At 35.4% G+C, this 10,734-nt stretch overlaps 1 protein-coding gene across 6 annotated transcripts in view; it reads right to left on the bottom strand.

The window, feature by feature from the left end:
• ZFAND4 (zinc finger AN1-type containing 4) overlaps positions 1-10,734 on the bottom strand; it is a 71,967-nt gene that overhangs the window by 26,355 nt on the left and 34,878 nt on the right. For 5 of the 6 annotated variants that reach the window (XR_001821811.2, XM_017518786.2, XM_017518789.2 and 2 more), the window contains 3 exons: positions 7,327-7,402; positions 6,311-6,378; positions 2,980-3,166 (listed from right to left, as the gene is read on the bottom strand). Coding sequence is in view for 5 of the 6 variants with exons in the window: in XM_017518786.2 (XP_017374275.1) it covers positions 2,980-3,166; positions 6,311-6,378; positions 7,327-7,402 (331 nt within the window). In the remaining variant the exon portion in view is untranslated. The remainder of the gene's footprint in view (positions 1-2,979; positions 3,167-6,310; positions 6,379-7,326; positions 7,403-10,734) is intronic. The other variant, XM_017518791.2, reaches the window with a different exon arrangement.

Below are 10,734 nucleotides of genomic sequence, written 5' to 3'. Positions count from 1 at the left end.
ACCTCCTGGGCTCAAGCAATCCTCCCACCACAGACTCCAGGGTAGCCTGGGACTACAGGTGTGCGCCACGAAGCCTGGCTAATTTTTTTTTGAGATGGGGTTTCATTGTCTTGTCTGGGCTGGTCTCAAACTCCTGGATTCAAGAGATCTGCCCACCTTCCAAAGTGCTGGGACTACAGGTGTGAGCCACCACGCCCCCCTAAACATGTAAGGTCTTTAAAGTCTACAGTTATTCATTGTATTATTCATCAGCAGGATTTTGTGGTAAATGTTTGAATCTATCCTGTGTTATTAAACCAGTGGTGTTAGTGTGTAAACTTATTTCAGTATCTATCTGATGATGGATACATTTGGTGGCTTACTGGCAATAAAGTTGTATTATTTTTTTTTAGCTTAGGAACTCTGAATGAGAAGAACTGGCCTTAACTGCTATTATCAAACACTTTTTAAATCTTTTAATTGCATTTGGAAATTAGTGTTTATGGTGGACTTGATAATGTTTTGTAATGAATTTAACCTAAAATTACAAAATAAAACAATGCTTATATGTGAAACATATACTGCAATAATGTCATTTTAACAACAACTAGTGTTTGAATTGCATGTAGTAGCAAGCTGCAATCGTTGTCATGCTTTCCAAAGTTGAAATGACATGACATCTCAAAGTTTTTCAAAGGTAAAATACATAAAACTCATTAGAGATCAGCATCAACAAGTCAACTTTTGCAGTTGACCTTGCAAATTTGATGGGCAACATTCACTTTCAATCTCAATTAGGTAAAACATTATTCCCATAGAAAAGAATTCCATTCTTCTCTGGAATCTGTGGTACAAACAGAAGAAAATTACCCAACTATTAAGTCTATATTTTGAACTTTGTTAGTAAAAGTTTTGTGGAAATTTGTTCTCTCTCTTGTTATACAAGTACCTATTTAATATCCTTGATACTGTGTCTTGGCCTGAAAATCCTAAAACAGTTACTATCTGCACACCTTTACAGAATAAGTTTGCTACCCTTGTTGTAGACTAGGAAAGCCTCTTCTAGAAGAGGAAAGATAAATGCCCTTTGTGGTATGATCAGATCGCTTTCTACTCCTCTTTCTCATTCATTTATCCCTTTCCTTGTCCAGTTATTGTAGATGAATAGAAAGGAAGAAAAAAATAAATTATCTTGTGATGAACAATTAGACAGTTCTAATGAAATTCCATGATGACATTTGGGCTGAGTCATAAACACAAATAGAAGTTGCCTGGGGAGAACTGGAGTAAGAGGAGAAAACGACATTTCAAGCAAAGGGGAAAAGGTGTGTAAAAACACAGCATAATGAAAAGACCTGGAAAACTACGGTGACAGGTTGTCAAACGACTCATATGCTAAGCTGGGGAGCTTGGGTTTCCTTTAGGAAAAGGGAGCCAAAAGAGGGTGTACTAAGAAAGAAAACTAACAGTGAGCCAGCATGTGGCAAAGCTGGTATGAAGACGTTCTATTAATGGCCTAAGGCTGTAACACTCACTGGTACCTCCTCCTTTTCTTGCCCATGGTTTATGCCAAGTATATAGTGCTAACCAGATGTTGACATATTAAAGATAACAGGTTAACACCCATGTGTCACAGTCTGCTCTCTGTGGCCACAAAAACTGAGTCTAATCTTTCTTCCACATAATACTCTGTGGTAGGCAGAATCCTAGGGAAATCTCTCTGATTCCTGACCCCTGGTGTTCACATCACATATGATTTCCTACCCTTGAGTGTGGGCATGATGAATGTCTTGCTTCTAGCCAACTGAATATGGCAAAGGTAAAGGACTGTTGCAGATGTAATTTAGGCCCCAAATCAGTCAGTTTTGAGTTCATCAAAATGGAGCTGAGGGCAGCCTCTAGCTAATAGCCTGCAAAAAACCAGGCACTCCATCATATAACTGAAAGGACATGAATTATGGTAGCAATATGAGTGGTCTTGAAAGTAGATTCTCCTCCCCAGTCATGCCTCCTGATAAGAGACTTGCTGAAACCTTGATTCCAGGCTTGTGGGACTCAGAACATACCAATGCTGTGCCTGGACTCCTGACCCACAGAAACTGTTCTCCAAACTACAAGCTGTTTTTAATTTGAATGATTTTACCACTACCTTTTTATTTTGCAGGACCTGTGACACCTTCCCTTCCTTTGTCTGCTTGGCAAACTCCACTCCCCTTTTAAGGTCACTTCTTCTCAGAGGTTGTGTCTAACTCTCTACCTTTCAAGCATAATAAAGGCCCTCTCATCTATTTTCCTAGAGATCTTGGTACCTTTTTATAACATCATCAACATTATATCACAGATACTCTTTATAGCAGACTGTATGCTCCATGAAGGTAGGAAAAATCATCTTTACAACATCAGTGCCTTGCTCAATGAATGGCCATAAAAGTTCAGTGAATGCTTAATAACTTGAAGTGAAAAGAGATTAACAATCATAGCAACTCAGAATGCACAGCAACTGAGAGGTTGCCTTGACCAATTCTCTAATTTTTCTGTTGCTTAGCTAAATATCTGTAGGATTTTTCCTTCTGATTTTAGAATATTAACAATTTCTCTCCCTTTTATAGAGTAGGAAAACGAGACTAGAGAAGTAGAGATTTATCTGTCTTTAAATAGCAGTGTTAAATTTGAAAAAAGGTATCAACTTTAGGCTTAACCCTATTATATTAAGGTTGTATAACACACTATTATGACAGGATTCAATAATGTATTAGGCATCTTCGAGTTTCATAGAATAACAGAATCAAATCTTTTTATGAAAACGTTCCACTCTGTAAAGAAATCTCAGTTTATCATATCAATCAAATGATGGACAATTTCAGACTTTACATATTGGGGTCTGGGGTAGGAATGAGATTCATGACATTTGTTAATATATATAGATTTTTTGACAACACAAGGTACATCATATGATGTTCTCCTTTTCTCAGTAAGACATGCAAATGAAAACCTATTTACCTTAAAGATTCAGATAATGGTGTTAAAGTGCCATCTCCCCTATCTACTACGCGAAAGAAATTCAACTGATCTCCTTCTCGGTATACCAAAAATGTAACTTGCTTGTTGCAGGAGGTCTTCTCCCAGACCTCATCTCGACTGGAATCCAAGTACTCTGCCATCTCCCTAAGTGGATCTTCTGTGGGAACTACAAATGGAAAAGTGATAAATAAGCCTTCAATTTGGATCAAGTTTTATGCATCTTGGTACAGTGACAGGATATAATGTACTGAATTTGAACAATAACCCTGTGCATATAATATAAACATGATATTCTTCAAATAAGTTTCTGATCTTTCTAGAGTTAATATAGCAATCCCTATGTTGTGTCAATAAGAAACAAAATGCATGATTATGTTGCTATGTTCAAAAACAGGGCTAAACTAAAACATGAGGTTTTTTTCCTATGCTATTAGAGTCTGTATTTTTTCCATATGCCACTAGAGTCTGTATATTTCCTGATTCTATGACATTTCTATCAATTTTTTCACTATATATACTTTCTGCTCCCTATATCTTCAAATATTGGTTCCAAAAATAATTAAAACCAACACAAATCCTACTTATTTTAAAGTACACGCACACACACACACAAACATATAATCAGGAGACATACCTAAGAAATTAGAAGTAAGCAGACCTATCTTTTTCTTTCTGGTTTTATATAAACGCTGATTCTTTGATCTGTTCCTTGACATGAATTCAAATAATTAAAAGTTCATAATAACTTAGAATGTGAGGGAGTCACTCAATGTACTAAAACTGTAACAGTTCCAGGAAAAAAAAAGTTCTCTTGTAAAGACATTCTCATCATACTGTAGAAACATTTGTTTTCTCCTAAAAGAGGCCATAATTTCCCAAGCTGCATAACTTTCATTTTATTTTTATTTTTTTACCTTCTGGCCATGAGTGACAGTCTTTCATTTATTTACTAACAGAATTGTGGTGCTCTACAACCTTTAAAAAGAAGTTGCAGCAATAGGAAAATATTGAACTTGGAAAGCAATAAGGTAAAAACATCAAAGATGTTTCCATAGCCTAAATTCAATTACATTATCACTAACATAAAAATCTTATAATATGATTTAGCTTACTTTATGAAAATAGTTATTTGGATGTTTTTGATTTACTTTCATAGGCCCAAAATGTATACATATTAAAAGACACTTTTCAAACAAGTTCTTGCCCTTTGTAAGTTAATGCTCCACTTTTCATATTACATTAAAAGATAAAAATTTGGATCACAGGGCAGATCTTTGGGAAAGAAAAATAACAAAACAAAACAAAAAAGAAAAAAAATTATGCCTCTTTTTTTATATATTGCTATAGTCATTACCACAGTCACATGAAAGCCTTTCTTAAACCAGCATAGGATGCCTTACTCAGGCAGGTGTACCTGTGTCTTCTCATAACAGAAAAATCGTTCAGATTTTATCAGCTATGAAATAATACATATGAAGTTTTATATGCATTGGACACAATGCAAAGGACAAAATTTAGTTTTAGAAAAGAGACTAATTTTAATCTTTCTATACTGCTTTGATAACAATTATTTCAAAAACAATTTTTACTTTTATTTTATTTTATTTTTTTTTGAGACAGAGTCTCACTCTATCGCCCAGGCTGGAGTGCAGTGGTACAATCTCCGCTCACTGCAACCTCTGTCTCCCAGGTTCAAGGAATTCTCATGCCTCAGCCTCCTGAGTAGCCTGCCACCATGCCCAGCTAATTTTTATATTTTTAGTAGCTATGGGGTTTCACCATGTTGGCCAAGCTGGTCTCAAACTCTTGGCCTCAAACCCAGCACCTATAATCCTAGCAACTCAAGATGCTGAGGCAGGAGATCGCTTGAACCCGGGTGGCAGAGGTTTCAATGAGCCAAGATCATGCCACTGCACTTCAGTCTGGGTGAAGGAGCAAGACTCCAACTCANAAAAAAAAAAAAAAAAAAAAGGAAAAGAAAAAATAATTTTTGTACTAATAGAAAAAGTAGATGCTCTGATTAAACACTTTGGTTTAAAGCTGTACTACACACAACCAACTTTCAAAAATATAATACATAGAATTCACATGACATTAAACACTATATAATTTTATCTTAACATAATGGCTCAGTAAACATAGGGTTCTTGTGCTATTCTCAGAGTTATTACTATAAATATCATCTATGTCACACAGGACAATTACATAAATCCAATTAATTAAAATACTCTGATATCAGGAGTGCTAAAAGGCTCTAATATTATTAACTTTTTTTCTCTAACCTATAAAAGGCAGTTCAATAGCCAAAGTAGCGTATCTCATTAAATCTTCTTGAGGTAGCTAAGAAAAAGATGGCAATAATCCTATTTTCTAATCAAAATTATGAAACATAGGGATATAATTTGACACGTGGAAGCACGCCAGGAATAGAATCAATACTTATCCTTTGGTTTTCTGGTTAGTGAAGGATCAAATAAATCTGAAGGTCTTCCTCAAAATGAGGTCCACAGAAGAGGACACTCTGACTAGTCCCCTTCACTTGATGGGAAATCATGTGACATAACTGAATCAGGGACCAATGTGAATACTGCTGGCTATTCTCGTGCTTATTAAAACCTTCACATCAATCAAGTCTCCACTAACGTCATCTTTTTCAAGGGCCTTTCCTACACTATTTTCTGCATAGCACTAGTAACCATGAGGGGAGTTTTATGGACTCTTTACACATTTATTGTAGGCAGTATCATGAAGCAGAGACTTTCTCTCCCATGTCTACTGCACTTGGAACATTGCATTTAGTAGATGTTCAATATGTATTTGTTGAATGAATGACTAGATTTCAGAACTATCTATATTCTGAGAACGGATGTAACAGGGCATGATAACATCCATGAAACCCAGACACAACACAAACCAGGTAAACAGGCAATGTTGGAATTTTGCAAAATAATCATAATATAAGGAATTGAAGACTTAGTAGATTTTAAAATAAACAAGACTCTTATGAAACTAAACAATGGTAACAGAATATTTATAGTATGTCATTCTATTTCTGTTTCCTATACTGGCAAAAGATTTATTTTTAAATCTCCCTGGATTGAATTGGGAATCTGAGATTTTTCTGAAATGTATTTTAGAGTTTCAGCCTCTACACATTTAGATTTTAAAGAACAATGCCTAGAGAATCAAATGTGATTTTTCTAAGACCTAATAGCAGAAAGGAAACCTAAATAAAACCTGAGGCTATAAAAATGCTAACTGACATAAAGAATGTCACTGTCACATTGCTTTTATATATATATATGCCTACCTTTTCTAGTATTTATAGGTCCACCACGCATAGCCAAAACCAGCTTCAAGGTACAACCTTCTGAAATGCTGTGGACAGTTAACACAAAAATAAATCATAATCATCAAAATACATTCAGTGTTAAATATATATATAATTATGTGCTGATTTATCAGGCAGAGTGCCTTCTCTCTAAAATATAAAAAGATACAGCAATGTAAATAAATACAAAATGTTCATGTATTTGCTGGTACAAATAATAAAAAAGTAAAACAAATTTTCATAAGCCATAAATATGATGTGAAATCCAAGAATAAACATACTGGAAAAGACCTCTGTGATTATGTGTTTTAGCCTGTTCATTTCACATGTAAGGAAAAGGAGGCCCAGAGACAAAAAGAGGCTTGCCCAAGACCCAAAGTGTAGAAAATAGCCAATCTATTTAGTAAAATAGAAAATAGAAAACTAACACTCCCAGTGCCCTTACAGCTATTCCGCATTGCCTCTTATCCTTCTGTCCTTTTCTTAAGAAAACAGTGATAAATTATGTGAAAGAGGGGAGAAATAAGAAAGACAAAGTGTCAGAAAGTATGCTGATACTCGCTGGTGCACAGAACATTGCTTAGTAACAAAATGAGGGCTTAAGGAGAGAGGAAAGACTTTGTGAAGAACAATTCTCTCTTACACAAAACTCGTAAAAACAGAAAGAAAAGGAACATGGCCAGGAGGGAATTGTTCAATATTCAAAGAAAGGAGCAAAGTAGGCAAGAAGATAATAGGAAGATTTCAAAAGGCAGAAGATAAACAGCCTGGCATGAAAAATGAAAAGGTAAAACAAATGTTATCAGAGGATGAAGGTTAATTAGTATAGGGTACCAAACTAATGCATCTAAAGTTCAGGGTGTATAATGAAATCTAGGAATCTGAACTACTCAGAAGAAAAAGAGACATGATCTAAGAGTTCAAAAGAAAAACTTTAGCATATGGAGTCATAATACTAAGTGCCTACAAAATAGCCAATATGCAATCACACTCACTTGTAATCATTCAAGCAATAATCATCTTCAAGTTCCATGTTATTCCAAATTAAGTGTTGTTGACAGATGGGAATACCTTAGGGGAAAGTTATTTTTAAAAAAGTGTTAAAGAATTCAATAGCATCTCCAAAAGAGTATGATACACAAATCTATTTCATTAATGAACTAAGAGTACTAATAAATTAAACATTCTTCTAAATTGAATGCTAGGTGCTTAGCTAAAATTTACAGAATCATAGGTAGAAGGCATGCCTAAAAGGAGACATAGTCCAATCCATTCACTTTAGAAAAGAACAAGATATTGCAGTAACTCCTGGTCCTAAAACAAGGTATAAGATTAGGGAGCCTTTTAAAGGGCAAGATATCATGCTCCTGCACAACAAAAGAAACTATCAACAGATTAAACAGAAGATCTACTGAAAGGGAGAACATAATCACAAACTATGCATCTGACAAAGGTCTGATATCTACAATCTATAAAGAACTTAAACAATTCAGCAAACAAAAAACAACCCCACAAAAAAAATGGGCAAAGGACATGAACAGACACTTCTCAAAAAAAAGATACATACGTGGCCAACAAATATATTTAAAAAGCTCAACATCACTAATCATTAGAGAAATGCAAATCAAAACCATGATGAAATACAAGCTCATACCAGTCAGAATGGCTATTACTAAAAAGTAAAAAATAACAGATGTTGGCAAGGTTAAGGAGAAAAGGGAACAATAGACACTGGTGGTGGGAATGCAAATTAGTTCAGCCATTGTGGAAAGCAATGTGTAGATTTTTCAAAGAGTTTAAAACAGAACTACCGTTCAACCCAGCAATCCCACTACTAGATATATACTCAAAAGAAAATAAATTGTTCTATCAAAAGACACATGCACTAGTATGTCTCATCACAGCACTATTCACAATAGCAAAGAGATGAAATCAATCTAGATGCCCCACAACAGTGGCCTGGACAAATAAAATGTGGTACATATATACCACAGAACCCTATGCAGCCATAAAAAGAATAAAATCATGTCCTTTGCAGCAACATAGATGCAGCTGGAGGCCATCATCCTAAGAGAACAAATGCAGGAACAGAAAACCAAATACTATGTGTTCTCAATTATAAGCAGGAGCTAAACATTGAGTGTACATGGACACAAGATGGGAACAACAGACACTGGGGACTACATGGAGAGGCAAGGGGACATGGGTTGAAAAACTACCTATCAACTATTATGCTCACATCCTGGGTGACAGGGTAATCCATACACCAAACTTCAGCGACACACAATTTACCATGTAACAAACCTGACCATGTACCCACTGAACCTAAAATAAAAGTTGAAAAAAAAAGACATTATCAATCAGGCCTGAAGAGTTTAACATTTAAAGGGCTAAAATGGAAATCAAAAGCAAGTAGGAGTAGCTATTCTTATATCAGATAAAACAGACTTTAAAGCAACAATATTAAAAAATAAAGACAAAGAAGGTCATTATAAAATGATAAAAGGATCAATCCAACAGGAAGATATCACAATCCTAAATATATATGCACCTAACTCTTAAGCTCCCAGATTCATAAGACAATTACTACTAGACCTAAGAAAAGAGAGACAGCAACATAATAGTAGTGGGGGACTTTAACACTCCACTGACAGCACTAGACAGGTCATTACGACAGAAAGGCAACAAAGAAACAATAGACTTAAACTACGCAATAGAACAAATGGACGTAACAGATATTTACAGAACATTCTACGGAAGAACCGCAGAATATACATTCTTCTCATTAGCATATGGAACATTCTCCAAGATAGATCATATGAGAGGCCACAAAAAAGTCTTTAAAAAATTTTAAAAATCAAAATTCCATCAAGTATCTTCTTAGACCACAGTGGAATAAAATTAGAAATCAACTCCAAAAGGGAACCCTCCAACTATACAAATACATGGAAATTAAACAATCTGCTACTGAATGATTTTTGGGTTAACAATGAAATCAAAATGGAAATTTAAAAATTCTTCCAAAGGAATAATAGTAACAAAAGTTATCTAAGCCTCTGGGATACAGCAAAAGCAGTGCTAAAGGAAAGTTTATAGTGCTAAATGCCTATATCAAAAAGTCTGAAAGATTACAAACTGACAATGTAACATCACACCTCAAGGAACTAGAGAAACAAGAACAAACTAAACCCACAGGTAGCAGAAGAAAATAAATAACAAGGATCAGAGCAGAAGTAAATCAAATTGAAACAAAAAATAGTAAAGATCAATAGACAAAAGGTTGGTTGTTTGAAAATATAAAAAAAAATCGATAGGCCATTAGCCAGATTAATCAAGAAAAGAAGACAGAAGATGCAAATAAACTCAATTAGAAATAAAAATGGAGACATTACAACTTATACCACAGAAATATAAAAGATCATTCAAGACTACTATAAACACCTTGGTGCACACAAACTAGAAAATCTAGATGGATATATTGCTAGATGGATAAATTCCTAGAAACATATAATCCTCCTACCTTAAATCAGGAAGAAATAGAAATCCTGAACAGACCAATAACAAGCAGTGAGAATGAATCAGTAATTTTAAAATTGCCAACAACAAAAAAAGCCCAGGGCCAGATGGATTCACAGCTGAATTCTACCAGACATTCAAAGAATTGGTACTAATCCCACAGAAACGATTCCAAAAGATTGAAAAAGAGGGAATCCACCCTAACTCATTCTATGTAGCCAGAATTACCCTGAATTTAGGAAATTACGCTGAAGCCAGGAAAAGTACATAACAAAAAATAAAACTACAGGCCATTATCTCTGATTAACACAAATGCAAAGCTTTCAATAAAATACCAGCAAATCAAATCTAATACACATCAAAAAAGTCATTCACCAAGATGAAGTAGTAATGGTTCAACATACATAAGTAAATAAATGTAATTCACCACATAAACAGAATTGGAAACAAAAATCATATAACTGCCTGGGCACAGTGGCTCACACCTGTAATCCCAGTACTTTGGGAGGTTGAGGTGGGCAGATGACCTGAGGTCAAGAGTTCGAGAGCAGCCTGGCCAACATTTTGAAACTAGGTCTCTACTAAAAACACAAAAATTAGCCAGGCAAGGTAGTGCATAATCCCAGCTACTTGGGAGGCTGAGGCAGGGAAATCGCTTTAACCTGGGAGGCAGAGGTTGTAGTGAGTAAGCAGAGATCATGCCACTACACTCCAGCCTGGGCAACAGAGTGAGACTCCGTCTCAAAAACAAAAAGAAGGCTGGACGCAGTGGCTCATGCCTGTAATCCCAGCACGTTGGGAGGCTGAGGTGGGCAGATCACCTGAGTTCAGGAGTTCGAAACCAGCCTGACCACCATGTAGAAACACTGTCTCTACAGAAATTAAAA

Source organism: Cebus imitator, unplaced genomic scaffold (assembly GCF_001604975.1).
Source record: "Cebus imitator isolate Cc_AM_T3 unplaced genomic scaffold, Cebus_imitator-1.0 Scaffold704, whole genome shotgun sequence".
Lineage (NCBI taxonomy): Eukaryota > Metazoa > Chordata > Mammalia > Primates > Cebidae > Cebus > Cebus imitator.
This window is presented reverse-complemented; position numbering and strand designations above follow the sequence as displayed.